Source organism: Ochotona princeps, chromosome X, assembly GCF_030435755.1.
Source record: "Ochotona princeps isolate mOchPri1 chromosome X, mOchPri1.hap1, whole genome shotgun sequence".
Taxonomy (NCBI): Eukaryota; Metazoa; Chordata; class Mammalia; order Lagomorpha; family Ochotonidae; genus Ochotona; species Ochotona princeps.
Genome location: NC_080865.1, coordinates 105559888 through 105584260, shown reverse-complemented (window position 1 = coordinate 105584260; position 24373 = coordinate 105559888). Strand labels below are relative to the sequence as shown.

The 24373-nt window shown below is 43.0% G+C and overlaps 1 protein-coding gene across 1 annotated transcript; it reads right to left on the bottom strand.

Moving 5' to 3' along the window:
* Positions 1–1503: 1503 nt before the first annotated feature.
* Positions 1504–16307, bottom strand: GABRQ (gamma-aminobutyric acid type A receptor subunit theta). The gene is made up of 9 exons (XM_004598537.2): positions 16159–16307; positions 14155–14243; positions 8880–8947; positions 6740–6960; positions 5730–5812; positions 5133–5270; positions 4408–4560; positions 2990–3246; positions 1504–2265 (listed from the first exon to the last, which is right to left on the bottom strand). Exons 1-9 carry the CDS (start codon positions 16305–16307, stop codon positions 1504–1506), a joined length of 1920 nt encoding a protein of 639 aa, XP_004598594.2.
* Positions 16308–24373: the final 8066 nt, after the last annotated feature.

The window sequence follows — 24373 nt, the reverse complement described above, 5'->3', positions numbered from 1 at the left end:
AGCGCTGAGGCCCTGCAGGAAAGGCTGCCTTAGGAGGCATGGGGAACATGGGTTGAGTGCTTGGCAAAGGTCATTCTGGCACGGGCTCTGTTAATAAGGTGGAGCTGCTTAGCAAGTTGGAGTGTAGGCCAATCCTACTTCCATCAGGAGCCCTGGTGAGTGGCAGTGCCCACATTCTCCATTTGCTTAGTTCATACCTCTTGCCTGGCTACTGGTCTTCAGAGCTGCTCCTGGTGTTATGGAATGAGGTTGGGTGTATGACAGCTAGGCAGACTCTGCTGGAGCATCCCCTTCATCAAGGGGACAAAAGAAAGAGAAATGCCTTGGTGGACAGAATTAGGACAGGGAGGAGGAAGAGCAAGTGGGATGGTTTTACCACTCACTGGCCGCATGTCCTCAAGCCTGGCGCATGCTTTCCATTTTTTTCCCCACTGGCTCACAGAGCTCCTGTAAGAGTTCAATGAGGTGAGGGGCTGGTAAGCTCGTTGATACTGTGCACTAGACAAAGAGAAAGGATTAGTATACAGATTTACAGCAATTGTTCACCTGCCATTCTAGATCAGATGGTGAAATGGCTATTCTGAACTTTCTTAAGCTAGTGTTTATTCAAGTGCTTTTCTCTAAGGATCAACTCAGCAACTGATAGAAAGCTAACTCTGACTTAGAAGTACTGAGCTCCTATTATCAAGCATTTTAAAGCAGAAATACAGTTAAGACACACTTTAATCTCTTCAAAGATGCTAGCTCAGCCTGCATAGTTTCCAATCTGATGCCACCGTTCCCTGCCCCAATCTCTGTAAGCTTCTGCTAGAGAATGCTCTCATCCCTCTTTGTACCCATGCACCCTAACTCCCCACCCAGTCCTGTACCATCACACCACACTTTATAATACAACACAGATTATAGGGAAAAGGCACTTATAAATGCTTCCCAACTTTTTATGGAGTGCACACTGTACTTCCAAGCCGTGGTAGCCCTTCCTTTAGGCACCCCAACTCAACCCAGCTTGACTTTCTCCTATAAAGCTCTAAGCAGAAGGTAAACAACATCCATAACCCCTAGGAGGGAACAAAACAAGAAAACAAAGTCATGAAAAGAAATTCAGACAACTTCAGGGCACAGAAAAGCTCCCAGCACTGTTTGGGGTAAGACTCACACTCTCCTCTGCCCCTCAAGCTCCTCTGTCTCTTGCACGTTCCCAGAAGCTTCTCTATGCTCAGACTTTGAAAAGACAAGAAAGGAAATCGGTGCCCCCCAACCAATTAATAAATTATTATTAAAAGTTATTAATAAATAATGCCTCCCAACTCCTCCTCAACCTCTTTCCTTCCTGCCAATGTTCTTTCCAACTACTACACATCTCATGTTTATGAGAGAAGTATTGAGCTACCTGAATTACCCAAATAACAAAGTAAATGAACAAAAGAGAAGGGGAAAAACAGAAAAAAACATGAAACCATTTTTAAAAGGAGAGCAGCACAGTTGCCCTGGGACCCTGGAGGACTAATAGATATGGTATAACCAGTAAATGACATTGAACAACCCAAAGGAGAGAGGGAAGAGGAATCGGGACCACCTGTCGACCTTAGGGACATAGTCAGGTTTAAAGAGGTGGAAAGAGAAGACTTCAATGAAGGAACACCCAGGGCTTGGGGGACGACTGTCCTCATTATCCGAGCTGCTGTCTTTCTCCTGGCCATAGGTCATGAGCTCATCATCATTAAGGCTCCAGACACCATCAGCATTGTACTTCAGCTGTTCCTCAAGACCATGGAGGTTGCTCTCGATATCGATGTTGACACATAAGTTGTCCAAATCCTCAAGGCCCAAGCTTGCCTCTTGGGCACGCATCTGGCTATGGCGTGCAATGGGTCTCCCTCTGAGGCCTTGGCCATGGCTCTCATCTGAGCTCCAGCTCTCTTCAGAATCTTGATCTTCCTGGGTTTCAGCATAGCCATGGGCCTCAGCACGGTTGCAGATTTTGGTAGGAATAGCACAACCATCAGTGTGGGAGTCATTAAAGTGAATGCTATAGCTGTCCCAGGTCTGTTCTGAGGTGGAGCGGAGGTCACTCAGGCTTTCACCAGTGGCCAGCTGGGCCGAGCCTGAGAGAGAAGACAGTGGGCTGAGGCTTTCCAAGGTGGCCAGCTGGGCCTGCTCTGAGGTTGAAGCCAAAGAGCCAAGGCTTTCTGGGCTCGCCAGGCAGGCCAGTGCAGGGCTGGTGGGAAGAGAGCAGGCTCCGTCTTCCATGTTAATCAGGCCATCCTTTGAGGAGATAATGGATAGGCTCATCAGTTTCCTATTGCCTAGATGGATATGCATGAAGGGGTGGGATGTGGGAGGGGTTTTCCCATCATGGTATTGGTGGGCTCTGACAGAGCCATCTCCTCTTGGAGTCCCTGGTGCTCCGGGGGCTGAGGAACAGGACCAAGAGGCTGTGAGCATGCAAGGGAAGGTTTTGTTGGCTGCCAGGTTGTGATTTCCCTGGGGACAGCTGCTCCCTCTGGACTGCTGTGTGGTAGATACAGGCCTGATTAGCAGGTGGGTCTGGGTTCCCGCAAAGGAGGGAGGCTGATAGATGTTAACATACTGCCAGCAGCAAAGCCTCAATGTGGCCTTGGGAATCTGAGGTGCCAAGGAAGGAGGGGGAGGCAGGTCAGCCTTTCTGGTTCTATCTTCCATTCAGCCCACTCTTCCTTCCAGCTTTATTGCCTGCTCTGGAAGCATGCACAGTGGGCCAGATTTAGCCCAAAGGTCTGGAGAAATCTAGCTCTGCCACTTACTTGCCTTGTAAACTTGGACAGTGATCACTTATAAAGGAGTGATGATAGTCCACTTCCTTGTTAGCTGTTGTGTGCTTGTGTGTTATGCATGCACGTTTGTGTGTTTCATGAGGATTAAAGCAACTAAGAAATAGGCGAGGATCAAATGCTATGCCTGTGCTCAAGAGGTGTTCAGGGAAAGCTGATTGTCAGTCAAAAAGTCAAACCTGCACATTTCCCACCGCCACTTCCTGGTAGAGGTAGCGGGCAATCATTCTGCGGGGTCTCCTGTGTCGCCTACGCTGGTGCTGAGGTCCTCGGGTGAAGAAAAGGTAGTTGATATAGACGTACTCCAGCAAGGACAGGAACACGAAGAACAAGCATACAAGGATGTAGATATCAATGGCTTTGATACAGGAAATGTTGGGGAGTTGATCCCGCATATGTGAGTCAATGGTAGTCAGGACAAGGATTGAAGTTAGGCCTATGAATGATAAAACACAAGTTTTGTCTCCTCTGGTGGCTGAAGTTCATGACAAGGCATTGGGCCCACATTCCACAAGAAGGGAGCAGAGGTCATCTCTCAGGTAGGGAGGGCCCTCAGCTAAGGCCTTCAGCATTCTAGGCTCAAGGACTTTGCTAAAGTTTTCCCTTTACCATTATGAAACTCAACCTATGCTTCAGGGGTTCAGTGCATTGCCATTGCTCTGAAGGTCAAGCGTCAAATCTCTAGCCATACCCTGGTGATTATTTATACCTGCATTCCCACACTGCCCCCATAATGCCCTTTAATCACTGGGAAAGTTTCACAAACCCTAAAATAGTGCACACATATAAGGTTTAGTTCAGGATGAACCCTTACAGAATGAGGCTGAAAAGTCTATCAAGATGGCAGAAGAGAAAACTAGAGTTAAATCTGGGACACTATGGTTTTCTGCTTTGTGAGGCCAAATAAACAAGATAGTCAATATCTTAGGCCACACTTCCCACTCTGATGATGTTCAAAAACCTTTCATGGCTTCCCAAACGTGACTTGGTCTTTCCAAGTCTGTCCAGTGTATTTTCTGCTGTTCTCATCATCGCTCCAGCTCTTGTCCCAAGTACCCTGTTAATTTAGTTTCTTTTTAGGGACTCTGTTTTTAATCCAGATATTTCTTCCTCTGGAAAATGATAAGTCTATGTCTCTGCCTCCTGTAAGTTCTCAAAACCCATTTTGGAACAATACTTTCTTGGTGCAGCTTTAGCCACCGAGACTCTGGACTCTGACAGCTTGCATGTCTGCATTCCACTTAGACCTTTGTCAAGGGCAGCTCTTTTGGAAGCCCCCTGTTGTCTAACAGGGAGTTTTCATATCTCCCTATTCAGTGCTTATTGTTTTGCATGTTGAATCTAAGTAGATGACTTATACATTTAACTTACATGTTGTGGAAATACTGAACCCTGATACTTTGGGTCCAATATGCTAAGATTCAAACCCTGATTTATTTTTCACACCTGCCTTCAAGGTTGATCTTACTACTAGGGATTGGCTGAATACTGATTGCCTTGTGTGTGTATGCAAAGTTCTGGGTGCTCCTTTCTTACTCTCAACTTTTTTTCTGAGTTAAATTATCCAAGTTCCTCCCTAGTGTGAGTTAAGACCTACCAATTGTCACTCTGGCAGCAGAAGAGTCAAAGTTCATCCAAAATGATATCCAGGAGAGAATGGTGGTGAGGACAGTAGGCCAATAAACCTGAACCAGGTAGCTGTTGACTTCCCTCTGCACCTGGAACTTCAGGATGAGGCGCATGTAGGAACCTGCAATGAGACACACTGGTGTCATATCAGGAAGGCATTGCTAAAGGGATTTGCAAGGTGGAGAGGTACAGGATGGAGGCAAAGACAATAAAAAAGGACTGATGGGCAGGTTGATCCATAGCATTCCATCCACAGGCATCCAGCCTGGCCAGGCTACAGGTCTGGCTCTGTTTGTACGTCAACAGGTCAGTGACATGGTTCAGTAGGCTCATTTGGCACAGTGAGCATGTTCTCATCACCTTCTTTCCTCACTGGATTCATAATAGCTGAAACTTTGAAACGGGACAGACAACAAATATTTGTAAGCTGCAAGTCAGTGCAGGGGTTGGGGTGGTAAGAGGCCAGTCCTGGGAGGAGCATGGCTCCTTTATATGTATAGAATGTTTAAACCTGGCAAGCGCTTGCCCATCTGTTCCTCAGTGTCAAGCAATTTGACTTTACCAAGGGGACTTGGAAGGTGCACAGCACCAGAGGGAAATGGGAAGTGAGGTAACAAAGATAGTATGGATCAAAGATAGAGAGAGGCCCCAGGAGTTTGTGGTGGTACAGGAGAAGGAAGGAGTTAGACTCACCTGTATAGAAATACACCTCCTTGCTAGTAATTGTCCTTGCCAGGAAACTGAACTGAGGTATTGTTAGCTCTTCAGTCATGTAGATGGCATTCTCATTGTCTTCCCAGGATAATACAACATCTTCAACTGTATAGCCATCTTGGAAGGGGAGAGAAGCAGAGAGTCTCAGGAGATGAACATAGGTGGATTTTATACAAAACAGCCTGAAAGGCAGTGTGGATGCTCAGAACTTCTAACTTTGGGATCTCTTTTATGATTTTTCAGGTGTGGTAACAGAAGAGAAAGGGTATTTGGAAAAAAAATTCTCACTTCTGTGTTATTTAACCAGGAAGGCAAGTGTAGCTGTGAGCTTCCACTCATTAGCTTGTGCACAATTTCCCAGTAGAAAGGTACCATAGGTACCACTTTGCCATAGGATTATTCATACTCGAAAGACCACGTTTCCTGATTGTCTGTATCTATCTATTGATCACAAACAGCGTGGGTAGAGGGTGGGAGTACAGGAGACATGCTATTCCACTCACTGTCAATTCTACTTATTGTTTATGTGTCATCACAGCCCCTGGATCACCATAGGGCTGCAAGGGAAATACATACAGCTCTCCACCTCCAGCTTGCAGGCCTGCTTGTCCATTGGGAATTTATGCAGATTCATGGAACAGGCTGCTGTGGTATTGAGTCTGTAAAGGAACACGAAAAGGAAAAGTCAAGTTAGCCTGGACAAGTAATAATTCCTGAAGAAGATGGGAATGATTACCTCAAGGACTTGTGTAGGGAAATGAGAGGGCATTGCAATGTGACAAAGAAATCAGGAGACCTGCCAAGACTGAGACAAAGAACAGATGTATGGTCTTTCAGAATGGGGAGAGGCCTTGAGCAAACCAAATCCAGGGACAGAGGCAGCATGAAGATAAACAGCTGTGCTACAGTGAAGTCTCTGAGGTCCAGCTATGACATGCGTCTGCATAAATGTCAGAGGTACAGACCTCTGGGAGCACTGGGCATGTACAATTAGAAACTTTCGACTTTCTTACTTTAAAATTTATATTATTTCCATGATACAATTCCATAGGCACAGGGATTTCCCCCTCTACTCCCTTTTCCCTCCTCCATTGTTTTTCCCCATATTATTACAACAATTGCAAGTCCAATATTCTGCTATTTAAGTGTGCATCTTTAAATGAAACACGTATGATCAGTGATATTCAAGCTTTGGTTTTCTCTGACTCCATAGTTTTGGCCCATGGGAAAATTGGGCCATGAGAAGAAACAAGAGAGAAAGGAAAGAATTAAGCAAGAGCACTTAGTAGAGAAAAAGAATGATTAGGGCTGTAAAACTGGGATGTGAGCCCTAGCAGGTCTCTCTCAGAGATAAGCATATCTCTCAGGCTTCTGTCTAGAGATGCTCTGTAAGTGATTATATTAAAGGAGTCCCAAACAGAAGGAAAAGGAGAATCCAAGGCATAGGAACATGCCAGCCAAGGGCATCTGGGGGAAATTTGTAAAGCAAGGGGGAGTTGCTTTGTGTTTCCCTTAGTGTATCTGTGGGGTACTCAGTAGGAAAGAGGAAGTCAGCCAGGAGAACCCCAGGACCCTAGGGCACTCACCGGATGCCATACCGCACTGTTCCATCTGGGTGAAGCCGAAACACACGATTTTCCACAGTCACATCATGAACAAAAGCATCCTTGCTATTCAGAAAGTAGCAGTCAGGGACCCATAATTTCTTGTGCATCTGATAGTCCAGGGTCAGGTTCAGGTTGGTTTCATAGTATGCTAAACGTGAATCTTTCCAGGTCTGATGAAAAAACATTGTGATAGTGTAGTCCTGGAGAGAGAAAGGCAAATACCATTTGTATGTTAGGCTGTCCGGTTCTCCATCCTCTGTGTGTGTGTGTGTGTGTGTGTGTGTATGTGTGTATGCAAGTATATGGAATATATCATAAATATGGATGAGTACAAAACACATGCTGAAGAAAGAATAAAATGAACTTAGTGTAATTAAAATCTAGGTTAAGAAACAAAGTTGGGTGGGGTTGGCACTTTTCTGTAGCATGTAAAGTCACTGTCTGCAGTGCCAGCATCCCATATGGGCACTCCACTTCAAATCCATCTCCCTTCTTATGGCCTAAGAAAGCAGCAGAGCATGGCCCAAGTGCTTAGGCCCTTGTACCTATATGGAAAACATGAAGAAGGTTCCTGGCTCCTTACTTCGGACCAGCCCAGCTGCAGCCATTATGGATATTTGGGGAGGGAACCAGTGGACAGAAGACCTCTCTCCCTCCAATCGCTCCTGTATTCCTGCCTTTCAAATAAACATAATCCTTAAAAAAATAGAAAGTTACTGATAACTTTGAGTTGTCACGTGTCATTTCCAGAACTTATACTTATCACCCCCAGGATTAACTATTATCCTAAATATAATAATCCTTTTTTTAAAGGTCTCTGTATACTTTTCTAGAAAACATATTGCTTTGTTTAACATATTTTTAAGTTTATCTGCATGCAATCATACTGAATTTATCTATAATTTTCTTTTATTCCACATTGTATTAGTGGGTTTATTTGGACTGATTGAGTAATGGTGATTTATTCACTTACGTTGATGGATAATATTCACATATAGAATGTGCTATGTATATTATCGTACGAATGTACCATACATACAACATCGATGAAACAAAAAGAACTAAGTTTAAAGAGCCAAGAGCAGTTGAGGTTTCCCAGAATTTCTGATTCTGTAACATTGGAAGTGTCAATTCCCACTATGGTTTTACTTCAAATTTTTTTAGATAGATTTTTTTAAAAAAAGTTTATTTAAAAAATTTATTTTTGTACCACAAAATTCAAAAATTCAAAATAAAATTTAAAAATAAAATTGAATAAAAATTAAAAATAAAAAAATTAAAAAATATTTCAAAATTTATTTTTAAACCACAAAGTTCAAAAATTCGAAATAAAATTTAAAAAATAAAATTCATTGAAATGAAATAAAATTTAACATAAAAATAAAATTAAATAAAAATAAGTAAAAAAATTAAAAATTAAAAACTATGGTTTTACTTTTTAAGAATGATTTTTTAAAAAAATTATTTAAAATGTATTTTTGTACCACAAAATTCAAAATTTCAAAATAAAGTTTTAAAAAGTTTATTTTTCATTATACATTTGTAGATAGAGCGCTTTCCTCTTTCCCTCTGCTTCCTCCCTTCCCCTTCTCCCCTCTTCATTGTCCCCTGTATTTTACAAGGATGCAGTCCTTCAGCTGTAGTCACAATCAGAGCTTTCTGCTCTTGACGTGTGTGTGTCATGACGTCGTAGGTAAAAGCAATGGTAAACAGACTAGTATCTTGCTGTCAAGGTATATTTAACTGATTACTAACACGATCAAGCATCTTTTCATGTGTTTGTTTGCTATTTTCTGTTTATGAAAATATTAATTCATAGGAATTATGTATTTATATTGGTGTCAGTACTTTATGCTGAAAATATCTTAGTGTACTATGACTGACTCTTATACACTTGTTATATGGTTTTGTTTGTTTTGCAAAACAGAAATTAGTTTTTTTTATTTCATCTAAGACTTCAATTGATTTTTTTCTTGTTCCCAAGGGACTCTAGTTTCCAAAACCTGCCCCATTCCCCTGTTTGTCTGCCAAAGGTCAGAACTATTGGGGTGCTTTATGACACTGCTCCTTGTACCATATCCTCTGTCCCCAGCACCATGGCTAGAACTGGCACACTTACCATGTTTATTTCTGAGATCTGTTCAATGCTGGAGACATAGACAGATATTCTCACGGGCACAGGGTCACCTATAGTACAAGTAGACATTATCACATGAAGGAATGGAGAAAGATTAAGAGCACAGACTCCAGAGCCAGACTGTCCGGATTTGAATTTGCTTTGATAGTTCCTAGTAGCGTGATCTTAACTAAGTTACCATCCTCTTTGAGCCTTGGATTCTAATGGGAAAAATCGGAATCATAATAATACTAATCTCACAATAATGCAGATTAAGTACTTATATCCAATGATAAAAAGGGGGGGGGGCTAAAATACTGTTTTCCTGATAAAAATCATAATGCAGTGATTCTACAAGCAAAGGTTTAGATCATGAATGTGTGGGAGATTGTGTGGGGATGTGAGTGAATGTGTAAGCATGTTTGTGCAAGTTCATGAACTCATCTGTGTGTGACTTTGTGAACTGTATGTATGAGTATATGTGAGCATGTTCATGTGTTCCCATAAATTTGTGAGCATTCATGTGCAGATGAATGTGTCAATATATGTGAGCTTGTTTATGTGATTGAATCTGTAGTATGGAGTCAATGTGTCTGTGTGGGAGTGAGTATAGGCATATGGTCAAGTACAGATTAACACAGGATGACAAATGTGAGGGAATGAATGTGTGACTATGTGTACATTTATATGTAAATGACTGAGTAAATGATTTTGGAGTTTGTATATATGTATGAATGTGTGAGCACATGTGTATGTGAGCATATCGTCTATGCATGAGTGATTTTTCATATTTTCATGTGAATTTGTGTGCTTCTCTGTGTTCTATAGGAGTAAATGTTTGAGGACACTTGCACACGTTTGTGTGCATATGTCAGTGTATGACATGTGAGATGGCTGTGTGCGTATATGTGTTCATGTACAAGTGAATGTGAGTAGGTGTGTGCATGTGAGCTTATCTGAGTGGGTGAGCAAATTTGTGAGTGTCTGAGCGAATTTGTAAGCATGCACACAAGTTGATATGTAAATGCTTGGATTTGTTTTTGTTGGAGAGAAGGTATGAGCATGGTTTGGGTAAATGAATATGTGAGCATGTTTGTGTATGTCAGTGAATTGTGTATGTGTGTTAAACTGAGTGTATATATGTTCTTGTGTTATTATATTTGTGAGCATGCTTATGTGTAAGTGAATACATGGAAAGTCATGTTTATGTGAACATGTGCTGATATACAGTTACATGGGTATGTGCAGTATGTTTTGTCGATGTGTTCATATATTTAATATGTTTTCACATGTTAGAATATTCATGTGTCAGTGCATGAATCCATAGTAATGTGCATATGCCTATCAGTGTATATATGCACATTTTTAGTGTCCTAGTGGATCTGTAAATAAATATGAACATGTTAAGGTATATTTTCATGTATGTGAATATGATCATCCTTGAATGATAGTGTGAACATGCATGTTTGCGTATGTGAGTGACACCTTTAATTTATATTCATGTTTTGAGAAGACTGGTATATTAATGTGTATTGGTATGTTTTTGTGTGAGTGAGTATGTGAGCATGTACATACAAATATGAATGTGTGAGCTAATGAGTGTGTAAATATATGAAAGAATTTGAATGCTGTCCTTATGTGAGCATGTTTTTGAATGAATATGTAAGCATATTCACATGTATATGTGTGAACATGTTTGTGTGTCTGCATGTTAAGATTTGTGAATGAATTTGAAAGTGTTTACATGTTTGGGTGTGGGTGAACACATGAGTCCATTTATGCAGGTATGTAGATATGTGACTGTGTGTGCATGTTACTGTGTACTCACATGTGTGAGTAAATTTGCAAATGAACATGTTTGTATGTGGGTGCATATATGAGCACACTAACGTGACTATGCATTTGCATGTTCATGTGTAGGACTGAATTTGAGTGTTTTTGTACATGACTGTGTTTGTGTCAATGTGTGTAAGTTCTTGAGTATGAGTGGATGTCTGTGTATGCTTATATGTATATGTTACTGTATGAATACATGTTTTTATTCACATACATATGTTAAAGTGCATAGTATGTGACTTAATTTGTGTGATTGTGTCAGTGAAAACATTTGTGTATGTTTGCAAATGTGTGAATATAAGTGAATATGTGATCATACTATGTGGGCACATCTACATGTGTGAATTTATCATTGTGTTCATGGGACTGCATATCTGAGGGTGACTGTGTGTTAATGTGAAAGTGTGACTGTGTGACTGTATTAGCATATTTCTGCCTGCTAGATTTTTTTCAGACCTGAGTGTTAGCACTGTTCAGAGGCAGGGCTCAAATATAATTATGGATATGAAAATGTAGAGCAAACCACAAGGCATTGTGCACAAATGTATTTTCATTTTTTCCTTATCACCTCAAAGCTCTATACACCAATTCCTAGAGCTAAGCTATCAATTTCTGCGTATTACATCACATCACTGCTAGGGAAACATGTGGTGCTTGCTGCTCAGCCTGCTGATTTCACTGCAGGCTGATTACCCAGAGACTGGGCTACAATGAGGGATCTGTGCCATTTTAAGTACAATACTTCAAAAGGCAAGGTGCTATTGGGAATAAGCAACTGAACAGCAACTGAGAAGTAAATGGGCTTCTGTGTTAGGGGAAGCCCAGATTCCTGCATTCATGACTATTGTGAAGAAGCCCCAGGAAAATGTATGTAGTGACAGGGAAACACAGTTCTTGATTGTAGCTTTGCAGGCACCCCACATGCCTTTACAGGATGGAAGCTGTGTTAGGTAGGCAACAAGTCCCGCAGGGGTCGGGCTGGCCAGCTCCCAACCCCTACTGCCTGAGTTTTACAAGTCTCTTTTGGACCATTTTACACCACTCAGTTCCATCTCTTGTGGAGGAATGCTGGGGACCCCATCCAAGGGATCCCAGCTGAAAAGGGCAAGTGGACACTGAAATGCAGTGCCCAATCACCTCACCAACACAGTGATGCAGCCCAGAGGAAAGGGGGCATTTTCCTAATGTACCCACCCTAATGAAGGAGTGCTAGCAGTGCTCAGGATGAGAGGTGGGCCATGGTATCCTGCATGCCTTTAAGGGCAATGGAGAGGAACGAAGGTACAGAGAAGGAGTCTGAATGCTATTTGTAGGGCACTGTTCCCTTTATGAAGTAATAAGGCTGTGTTTCCAACTGGGCCATAATTAGGCGAGGCATCTGCATATGGGATGTGTACCTGTGTATTGTAGGGTGAGGGTTAAGCCCTGAAACTGCATCACCTCAGACAGAGTGGAATTAACTTTGACCAAATCAGGCCAGAGGCCCATCCTCTCCCATATAGTGCAGATCTTCATGTCCACAAAACTTAGTATAGACACCTCCCTCCATCTCCAAGATGGTAATTAGGGACCTCAGAGTTATGCTAGATCAAGCACACTTGACAGTTCTCAAAGGCTGATTCTTGCCCTTCCTCCCTTTCCCTGGCCCTGATTGCCTGCAAAGAAGGCAACATGGCCCTGAAAACAGTGAGGAAGATGTGCTTGTTTTACTCAATTGGTTATTGGCCAGTTTGCTGAGAAATGAAGAACTAGGCAACAAGATATAGTGACTACTAATCACTTACTAGTGCTCAGTGCAACTGATTTTAAAGCCGGTGTCTGCAAGGGCATGCTCCTTGTACTCTAACCCCAGGATTCCTACATATCCAGATCTCTCTCCCAGTCAGACCAGCCAAGCAGAGCTGCTGCTGCCCTTGTAGTACAGGGTTATTGAATGAACCTGCATTCTGCTTTTTCTACTTCGGCTTTTTAAAAAAACATTCATTTTTATTGCAAAGTCAGATATACAGAGAGGAAGAGAGACAGAGAGGAAGATCCTCTGTCCAATGATTCACTACTCAAGTGACTGCAATGATCGGAGCTGAGCCTATCCAAAACCAGGAGCCAGGAGCTCTTCCAGGTCTCCCACATGGGTGCAGGGTCCCAAGGCTTTGGGCTGTACTTTACTGCTTTCCAAGGCCACAAGCAGGGAGCTGGATGGGAAGCAGGGCTGCCAGGATTAGAACTAGTGCCCATATGTCCCTAGTGGGGACATTAGCCACTAGGCCACCTCGCTGGGCCCTCTACTTCAGCTTTTAAGGGCACATCCACCTTGGATACCTTGGAAAGTGACTTCTGCCCTTTCATTCACTCCAGAGGGAGCAGGAAGTGAAGCACATGCTCCAGTTAAGGGATTCACTTCTCTGTCTTAGGGCCCAGCAACTTTGTCTCATTGGGGAGACCTCACTGGAGGCTAGATCTTCCCAGCTTTGTGCTCAGTTAGAGGAGTCAAAGTATATTCAAAATACTGATATTCATATGCATAAATGTGGACTATTAGCATTCATTAACACCTTAAGGTGGGTATCTAGCTCAAGCTCCAACAGGAAACTGGGTGCTTTGGTTTAGGCTCTATGTTCTTTAGTTTATTCAGCTTGCTTTGACTAATTTCTACTGACCATACCATTTATTTTGAATCCTTGGTCTAGATTTGTGGGGGATTCCATGACCCAATGAATAAAACTCCAGTTGTGTGGGGTTGGAGTACGCTGCCTGTTACTAAACGTTGTGTGATTCAGGTCATTCACTGATTCCAATTGGGATAGAACTGGCATATGGACTTCCTGGAGGTATGTATGCCAGTATCCTTGTTATTTTGTATCCATGCCCTAGAGAGCTTAGTGCTGGACTGAGGAGTTTGAATTTTTACTAGGCAGTTAGATAAGGCCATTTGAGTTCCTGAAGTGATCTAGATGGGTTTTCTAAAGATCACACTGAATGCATTGATTTGAATGAACTGAACTTGGTGGGAGCCCAGGTGAAAGGGCCTGGGGCATGGGCAGGTTAAAAAAGGCAAATGCCATGCCCTTAATTTTGAGCTAGTTGAGTGGATCAGGGTGCCAAGAACGTTTTCAAGGAGAACCATGAGTGTCCTCCCCATTGTTGGAGCAGATAATTCTAGCCTGAGATGCACAGTACACCCCAGCCTGTGTTTAGTTCTTCTGCAGTGGTGCCAGTGAATGAAGTATGCAGAGGGCAGAAGTGGTTTGAAATTCCAGGGGTAGAGCAGAATGGGGGATGGGAGCCTTGGGGTCTTGACGGGGTCCACAAGTTGCAATGTGCAGGGCAGCAGTGCTGAACCTGGAGGTGGTCCACAGATCCATGCACAGCGTGTGGCTGCTTTGCTGTGCCTCGGCTCTTTTCCACCTAACACAAAGGCCTCTAGTGTCCAGATATGGCTTACCTCCGAAATTGGGTCTCAGACGGACATCATATTTTGACAGCACTCTGTCCAAAATCTTTCGAACCACAGCTTCATTTGCACAATTTTTGCTGAAATAGAGAAGTTACCAGTGAATCCTGGTTGACACATACCTGATTCACCAGTGGCCCACTTGCCAGGGCCTTACCTTCAGCATATATGCAGACATGTCCAGTCATACGTATACACACTGTCCCCCTTCTCCCTTCCCCCTGGTGAGTCATCCAGAAGCACAGCGATGACGCAGGCTTCTCTTTCCCTCCCTCTTGCCAGCTCTTACGCAGAGGGTAGGACACAGGGCTGGACCCTTGTTACCAGGCAAAACTGGGGTGGAGGAGGAGGAGAGGAGAAGGGAGAGAGGTGGCGAGTCAGAACCCTTGGAACATGGCATGGCTTCAGTCACCTAAAGAACCCCACATTGAGATCAGTCTGGATACAGCTTTCCAGGTGGGTGGGGCTCTTCCTGCCAGGGATATCTGCCCGCCCCAGGAAAAGCCATCTTCTACTTTCAGTGTCCTCTCAGCCTGAGTCAATGCCCTACACCTCAACGTCGTATTCCCTCTACCTGAGTTGCACAGTTTCTTGTGACATTTATGTCAACCTTGATTTTGCATGTCTTCATTTTTAAGACTTGGCAAATGGTATGTGACACACACCATAGGAGGGTTTGTTTGTGTAGCAGAGATTCATAGCCCTCCTCGAATTGAGCCATTTCAGATCCTTGGGACTTAAAGCTCAAAAAGACATCCTCTCTGGGATCAGGCATTTCTCTGACTAAGCATATGCTTTTGGTCTGGACATGTCTAAGGTGTGGACATGTGAGTGGACCTAGATCAGTTCTGCAGAGAGCTGGCCTTTCCAGCGGCCTCTGAGCTGCTCACTCAATTTTCCTGGACCTTCAGTGGGGCTCTTTCCCCTAAAAGGGTTTGTAAATAAGAACAGGCCCTTGACATTATTGTGACCCTGCAGCCCCTGGAATGTGTATGTGTGCATTCGTCTGTGTGTACACTCGTGTGTGTTCACTGGCGCAGTCTGTATGTTAGGTTGAAGGCATTGCAGAGCAGTCTGCTGGAACCTTCCCAAGCAACCACCTCTTTCATATGAATACATGCTCATTTCTGATTTTACATTTAAAATGATTCCTATTTTAATAACAGTTCATTTTTAAACATTCCATAACATACACATGAATTGTTCCTGAATTAAATGCATTCCCACCTGTTTCTGACCACACAGTCCCCATGTGCCAGCACAAAGCATCTGTGGTCAGCACAAATACATGTGTCTGTATAATCTACATGTACGTAAAGGCTGGCTGTTTGACACTTCTCCAGATATTTGTAGCCCCAAACAAACTTGAAATCAAACCACAAAATACTTGAATCTTCTAGTGTTTTCAAAGGCATAACAACAAAAGTGTACCCATCCCAGGGTGTAGGGTAATATGACCACCAGTTGCACTGTCTGGTCTCTGATTACGTTGAGTTAACAATTTCTATTTGCCACAATGGAAGGCTCTCACCCGTCAACACAAACAGGCACATAGGCATGCATGGGCCTTCCTTAGGGAAGAGAGTAAAATCCGGACTCAAACAGGTGTCTCTCATGTCTGTTTAGTGAACTGCTCACCACTGTGTATCTACCCGTCCCCACCCCCCATTTCACAGGCGCCAAAGACGTTATGTGACAAAGGTGCACAGGGCCTTAGTTATTGGAGATGGCTGGTCAGATCCTGGGGTAGGGGTCTCCTCAACGCCCCCACCCACTCCCTCGCATTTAGGCGGCGCAGTAACAGGTGGGCAGAATCACAGGGTTCCATCTCAACTAGCCACCCCCACTTTCACCTCATCCCCTCCGGGGGCAAACAGGCAGGGACTAGGAGCTTGCGCTCAGGTAGCCTGGGTCTGGGTCTTCTTCTGCTGCGCCACCGACCCGCTCCCTCCCCACTGTCACTGTCCCACTGTCACTGTCCCAGTTCTGGCTTACCAATTGAAGAGGTCCAGGACGACTTGGGGCATGGTGGAGGGGATTTCCGAGTGGAATTTCGCTGTCGGACTAGGGCCATTGCTCTCTGCGAGCCAGGTCTTGATGAGCAGCAGGAGCACAGCGGCTCGCAGCATGGCTCGGATACCCATGGCTGCGATACTCTGGGGGCAGGAGGGTGTGGGAGATGGCTGCGGACCTGCTAGAAGAGGAACTAAGGTAGGCGGGAAGCAGTGAGTGAGATGCGAGGGAGAGGATCCCCAGCTCTTCAGCAAAAAGTCTTAAGGAACCTCGAAGCCCAAAGCCCAGAAGCAGCCGCAGGGCAGCTCTGTCTGAAGCAGCGTCCCCTGGGACGCGCCCAGCAGCTGCAAGAGTGCTCAGTGGCTGCCGCTCTGTGTGGTGCCCGGCTGGCTCCGCCCATTTCAACGACAGCACTGGCCCGGCCAATCCAGCAGGTGCCAGGAGCCACACAAAAAGGCGCGCGCTCTGTCTCCACCCGCAGTCTGCACGTCACCGGCCCTCCGCCCCTTCAGGCTTCTGCAGTCCTGCCAGGTCCAGCTCCTGCCACTGCCAGGGCCAGGGCCGTACACGCGGGGAGGGAGGTGACTGACTGCCAGAGCCCTAGGGCTATGAATGGGGGAACCTGCTCTGTTGCCTGTTAACTGCAAAAGACAAAGTATATACTCATCTTAGAAAAACTTGTGCCCAAGAATGGTGTTTTGTGGTAAAGGGAATGCAGCGATTTAATTGGCATGGTTGAATTTGCATTCTTAAAGATCCACACATTTTTACAGACCAAGAAGTACCCTGAAGCTCCTAGTGACCCCATCTGTCTTGTCTCTGGGCGGAGGGAAGGGGAATCAGGACAGAAACTGGCATACCAGAGTTCATGAGTTACTTGCATGCTTAAATTTCCCAGTTTCTTTCCAATTTTGGAATGATTCACAAGCTAGAGCCTCCCTGTGATGTGACTGTGCTATAGACACGGAACGCAATGTTCAAGTGTTCAGGAATGACACCATAGAAAGCAAAAAGCAGGCAAAGATCGATTTATTCTTCCCCTTTCCTTTTTTTTTTTTAAAAAAATATTTATTTATTTTATCTCAAAGTCAAATTTACAGAGAGGAGAGACATAGAGAAAGATCTTCCATCTGTTGGTCCACTCCCCAAGTGGCCACAACGGCTGGAGCTGAGCTGATCCAAAGCCAGGAGCCAGGAGCCTCTTTCTGGTCTCCCGTGTGGGTACAAGATCCCAAGGCTTTGGGCCGTCCTCGACTGCTTTCCCAGGGCACCAGCAGGGAGCTGGATGGGAAGTGGAGCTGCCAGGACACGAATTGGTGCCGGTATGGGATCCATGGTGCATGCAATGTAAGAATTTAGCCACTAAGCTACCATGCTGGGCCGTCATATGTCCTGTTCATCCCAGGTTGGCACCAAGTTCAGAGGGAGGCCTCCTTAGAGCTTCTGGCACCAAACTGGTAATCATCAGACAAAGCTTAGTCATGATGACCAGCAATGCTCCTCCAAAAGCATGCTTTCAAGATCAGTGGTAATCAAAGTGGATTTCAAAATGACTCTTGGGTAAGTAGGAACCTTCAGGCACAAAGATAACACCCCCCTTGCACTCTCCCTCAGGACCTGGCGAAGTGAGTTGGGACTGCTCGTGCCCGGGAAGGCCGCACTCGCTTGGCTGATGGATTGGTTTGCAAGGCAAGGCTTTGCCTTGTTACCTTTTACTTAAAACAAAACCAAAAATACCTGATAATCAAACTTGAAAAAAATGTTTCCTGTGGTTTCCTGCTTTGTTAAATGAACAGAGCTGAGCACAGCACCCTCATGTCTTCTTTTTCCTTCTTTTTTTCCCCTTTGCCATTACAAATGCTCTCCCTCCCAAGTGGGCACAGAAGAAAATAAGGAGGTCGGGGCCCATATGTCACTGTCAAGTACAAGGACAGATCAAAGCCATCCCTATTGTTATTAGCTTCATAGTCCCTGAACTCTGACACTCTTGTAGAGAGACTCTTCCTCATTTTCATTTTTAAAGATTTATGTATTTATTTGAGATTCAGAATTACAGAGACAGAGAGGGAGATGACAGAGATCTTCCATCTGCTGGTTTACAACTCAGAGAAGTGCAACAGCTGGTCTAGGCCAGCCCCAAGCCAGAAGCCAGGAACTTCTTCTGAGTCTCCCACGTGGATGCAGGGATCCAAGGACTTTGGCTGTTCTTCACAGCTTTTCCAGATACATTAGCAGGGAGTTGGATTGGAACTGGAGGAGCTGGGACTTGGCCAGTTCCCACACAGGATGGTGGCACTGCAGGCAGCATCTAAACTTGTTATGCCATAGTGCTGGTCACTGTAAAGAGAAAAAAATAGAATCCCCATGGATCAGGACACGCAACCACATGGATTGTAATGTGGGGAAACAGATCCACCGAAAAAAACCCAGTTGGTCCAAAATCACTCAGTGGCAGAGCTTATTTGCAGTTTTGCATACATCCGGAACAGTGTTTTCAGTGAAGTTTGGGCACCCACCAGCAGATGGGAGTATATTTGGATGTAGGATGTTGGCAATTGGTCAGTTACTCATTTACCAGGGAAAGCAAGTCTGAAGCCTGATGTTTTGTTCCTAGCCACTTTTCTGAGTATGATGATTGTTAGAAAGTTGATGGTAATGATGAGTTCACTTTCAGAACTTACATTCCAGAGCACCCCCCAACACAGCTTCTGTTTTCTGTAATGCAGCATTGAAATTTCTGTTGTGTCCAAAAACACAATACACAAATATTGCTCTAATTTATACTTGTTGAACTTTTGCCCTGGTTTTATTAGTATATCTGTAAACATCCAGATTGAATGAACTTAAACCAGGTTGTGGGGTCATAACGTGGGGAAAGAGCACAGCACGCAACAGAAAAGGATCAGTTTGGAGATAATGTAAGAGGTGAGAGAGGTAAAAAGAGAAAGATCAGGCAGAATCTGGCAGAGTGAGCAGCACACACTGCACAGTGACTGGGAGCCTAGTGAATACATGATACAACAAAGAGTTGGACACCTAACTGTCCAAAGCAAGGATTATGACTTTTACTTTAGACTTAATATTCAACTTTTGACAAATTTGTGCAAGGAAATGACACAGAGTAGCACCTCAGAAGACCCTTTGGTTATTTGGTGAAGGAGAAACTGGAAGAGGGATTAGGGGCAGGAGAGCAATAAAGAGTTGGGTGCACATCTCTGCTTCTAGTAATGGAAGCATGTGTAATTTGGATCAACTGTCCCAAGTGAAGACAACCACATAATTTGCATAAAACATAGAAAGAAAAATTATCATCATCATGAGCTAATAGGCAATGGGGTTGAAATCTAGAAGGCAAGAACCAGTACTAGGACTTGGAAGGCCAGTACTAGAAGCAATTTTTACTCTGAGGGCATTTACTAAATTTTGAAGGAAATGTTGTCATCAAAAACTGGTATAGTCTACCTGAAAAAGAATTGAGAATCTCTGCAGTTAGAAACTATAAAAGTGAATATTGAGAATCAGATAGATGGACTTAACAGCAAGTTCAATGAAATTGAAAGGAGAAGCACTGAACTAGAAGCCATATTTCAGGAAAAGCTTGGGCCTGGTGCATTGGCTTAACTGGCTAATCCTCCACCTCCAGCGCCAACATCCCATAGGGGTGCCAATTTGTGTCTTGGGTATTCCATTTCCCATCCAGCTCCCTGCTTGTGGCCTGGGAAAGCAACAGAGGATGACCCAAAGCCTTGGGACCCTGCACCCGTGTGGGAGACCTGGAAGAAGCTCCTGGCATCTGGCTTCAGATACCAACAGATGGCAGATCTTTCTCTCAGTCTCTCTCTCAGTCTGTTAAATCTGCCTTTCAAATAAAAATATATTTTTAAAAAATTATCTAATATAAGATCTAAACCTACATCCAGAAACCTTTAAACTTTTGGAAGAAAATGTTGGAAATACTCTGCAAGATCTAGGGGTAGGTCCCTACTTCCTAAAAAGGACTCCAAAAGCAATAGAAATCAAGACCAGAATAAACAAATGGGACCTTATCAAACTAAGAAGCTTCTGTACAGCAAAGGAAACAATCAATAAAGTAAAAAAGCAACCCACAGAATGGGAGAAAATCTTTGCGCACTACATAGGAGAAAGAGGGCTAATCTCCAGAATATACAAAGAACTACAAAACAGCCAAAACACCAAAACAAACAAGCCACTCAAGAAATGGGCACGGGAAATGGGCAGACACTTCACAAAGGAACAAACCCAAATGGCAAATAAACATATGAAAAATGCTCAAGTTCCCTGGCAATAAGGGAAATCCAAATTAAAACATCAATGAGGTACCACCTAACTCCAGTAAGACTGGCCCACATGAATAAAAGCACCAACAACACTTGTTGGCGAGGTTGCGGGGAAAAGGGAACCCTACTCCACTGCTGGTGGGAATGCAGATTGGTACAGCCTCTATGGAAATCAGTATGGAGAACATTCAAACAACTCAAAATCAACATACCGTACGATCCAGCAATAGCACTCCTAGGAATATATCCAGAACACTTGTTTTATGAGAAACCAACATGCACTCCTATGTTCATAGCAGCACAATCAGTAATTGCAAAAACATGGAAGCAGCCAAAATGCCCATCAGCAGAGGATTGGATAAGAAAGCTATGGTTCATCTACTCCATGGAATACTACTCAGCTATTAAAAAAAAAACAAAATGCAGTTCTTTGTGGCCAAATGGGCCAAACTGGAAACCATAATGCTAAGGGAAATGAGCCAAATCCCAAAAGGTTAAGTACCACATGTTTGCCTTAATTTAAGATGATATGATGTTATGTATAACATGTTATGTATGTTATATGTTGTGTATAAACTAAAATTGAAATGTCAATGAGGTGGTCACAGAAGGTGGTTAAGAACTTGCATTCACTTTTACCATATTGGTTACTCATTACTATGTCAATTAATTCCATAATGATGTAAATTTTTGCTGTTGGTATGTTGGAGCTTTTAATTGACTGGGATGATACTCTGCTGGCTCTGTCTTCAGACCAGAGAGGGTATACCTAAGAAGCCGTTGAACTTGACTGGACAACAAGATGCTGGACTCTATGTTTGGTATATGCTTGCAATGGGGGAATCTCAACTGAACTTGAACTGTGGTTATGCAACAAGGTGGAGGAATCCAGCATGGTGGGAGGGTTTGGGGAGAGGTGGGGAGAATCCAAGTACCTATGACACTGTGTCACATAATGCAATGTAATTAATGAATTAAAAAAAATTATCCAAAGTTATTCCTGGAGAAACAAATTATTTGGAAAAATTAAAAAGGAAGGATAAAACATAATCTGAACAGAAAGAAGAGGCTGACTTCACATTTCTTTGAAGTTCCAGAAGGAGAGGAGGGAAACATAAGAAAGAAGACGGCTGAAAATTTTAATTTTACGGATGAAAAGATCAATTCATTCTGTGCAGGATAAATAAAAAGAAATCTACTCCAAGATACATAACAGTGACAGTGCAAAAATTACTTTTAAAACTGTGTTGATGCAAAAATGTAATACAGCAATGGGGTGGAGCAATCCACCATGGGGGGAGGGTACAGGGAGAGGTTGGGGCATCCCCAGAGCCTATGAAACTGTCACATAATGAAATGTAATTAATAAAACTTTAAAAAAATAACTGTGTTTATGAACTTCATAGAATCTGTTCTATTTGTATTAATATTACATTAACATGAGAATTGTGTTATACATTTGCTGTGAACCTGAGAATCTAATGTATTAATAAATTCTTTAAAAATCACAAAAATAAAAATTTAAGAAAGATGCCTATGTTAATTGTCCAATTAGAGGTCCTGACCTAGGGTAGGAAGGAGACACTGGGATTGGAAATCTGACCCAGAAATTTTGAAGGTTTTGTTTAATTTGTTTAATTTAATCATGAAAGGTTATTTTACAAGGGTATTTCATTAGTTCAGCAAATATATTAAATGTTTATTAGAGCAGCACAACATCTAGGATCCCTTCTCAGTTGTAAAGTTTGGAAGATCATTGTCCTATAAGCATGTGCCCTTCGGCTTATGGCCCACTGAGGAGAGAGTATTCTCTGAGCGGGAAATGATAGCTGAAACACTTCTAAGGCTACCTGTAAGTGTGTATGTGTTGTTTTGTAACAAATAAGAAAAGGAAACCAAATATTGTTTGGGAAAAATTTCTGTTTACCCACTCTGTCATGACTTTCACTCTATTTCTTAAGAAAACTATATAAAATGAACAATTCGGTGGCCCTCAGAGGGTCTTGCTACATCTTCAAGCTTGCTATAGCACCCACGTATGGATACCTAATGTTAACCAGAATTAAAATCCTGCAGGAGTTTGTATTTGTAACAAAGCTCAAAATGCAATACACTGTCTTTTAAGAGAAACAAATTTCTGCATGAGTTTATGTAAGGACTGAATGAATGATCTACTCTTAGGGATGGAATAGAGAAACTTATGTACCACATGGGAAGTTACATCAGTGTCTGTGTTTGGCTCGAAATCCTTCATGTGTTTGTTCTACTAGAAGGACAAGCGTTGTTATTTAACCCCTAATCCTTTCTCTAAGAGGGGATATTGCAAGGGCAAGAAAGTTTCCTCTGTTGTCTGATCCAAATCAATCAGAAAGCTTACAGTGAAAACGGAACCTGCTTTCATTGGTGGCATGTAGTATGTGACCAACAACTTTGACCAAATGTCGTAAATGACTTATTGATTTTGAGTGTTGATATTTTCCTTTCACTTTTTCTGGGCATTGGCAATTTAGGTAAGTCAAAGCTTTCACCTCAAGTCTATGGAATTTGCACTTTTTGGTATATATAGTACCTCTCAAGAATATCTTCCTCTTTTACCATGGTGGGGCAGAGAATGATTCCTTCAATGTAGGGATTTTCTCCCAGTTAGAGAGATTTGATTATCTGAAGGTCTAGATTGGAATCTCACCACTGGCTATACAGATGTCTCATCCTCTGAATCTCAGTTATGTCATATGAAATATGGAAGTGACAGTAATATCCACTTGTTAATGGAAAAATGTAGACAAAAGGGAATCCTGTCAATCCCAGCTTCTTAGTCCTGGAACTTTCCCTTGCTTATTCTTATTCTGTTAGTCCTATATAAGGTTTCTGTTAACTCGGTCTGGAAGGGCTGTAGCTACTACCACATCCGATCACCAGGAGGCATCAGATCTCCTGGTTTAATTGAGGACTGAATCTAATTTTCCCTTTGAATCTAGGCAAACCAGGCTGATGTGTGTGAAAAGAACCTTCTTCTAAAACTTTGAAACAGAGAGGACAAGTACAGGGAGCATTTCAGTTCACGAAGGAACGGATGGATCTCTTTCTACACTGGGGTCCTAGTTGTCATTAGCCACTCTGTCCTTCCTTCAGCAGGCCTTCTGATAGGGAACTGCTACTCCAGCTCCCAGGATGGTGATAAGTGGTGCTCCTGTACACACTGTGAATGGTTATCTCCTGGAGTTGTGGCAGGCACAATAAGTTGTGGTCATATATTGTGGCCTTTGTGACAAGGGCTCCTTTCTTATGTAACTCGTTGGACTCTCCTATTCCTGTATTTGTACTTGATTTCTTTCCAGTCTTATTTCCACAAACTGGCTTCTAATGATTACAAACTTGTATGCTTTTAAAAAAATACTTTTTATTGTAAAGGCAGACTTACAGATTTAAAGGAGAGAGTGTGAGAGAGATCTTTCATCCACTAGTTCACTTCCCAAATGGCCAAAATGACCAGAGCTGAGCTGATTTGAAACCAGGAGCTCCTTCTGGGTCTCCTACGTGGGTTCAGGGTCCCAAGGTTTTGGGCCGTCCTCTACTGCTTTCCCAGGCCACATGCAGGGAGCTGGATGGGAAGTGACTGGGATACATACTGGTGCCCATACGGAATGCTGGCACTTGCAAGGAGAGGATTAGCTAGTTGAGCAATTGCACGTGCCCTAGGGCAGAGTTCTAATCTTATATTAGAAGACCACCATATAACACAGGGTGAGAACATACTACCTCCATTACCTTGTGTTTTTAATCATTAGTTTTCTTTATTTCTACCTCAAATTGAGTTCTACCTGGCCAGAAAATTTTCTATTTTCTGAAAAATTTTTGTCTTTTCTACTTTAATATTATATTTAGTTAACTCGACATTT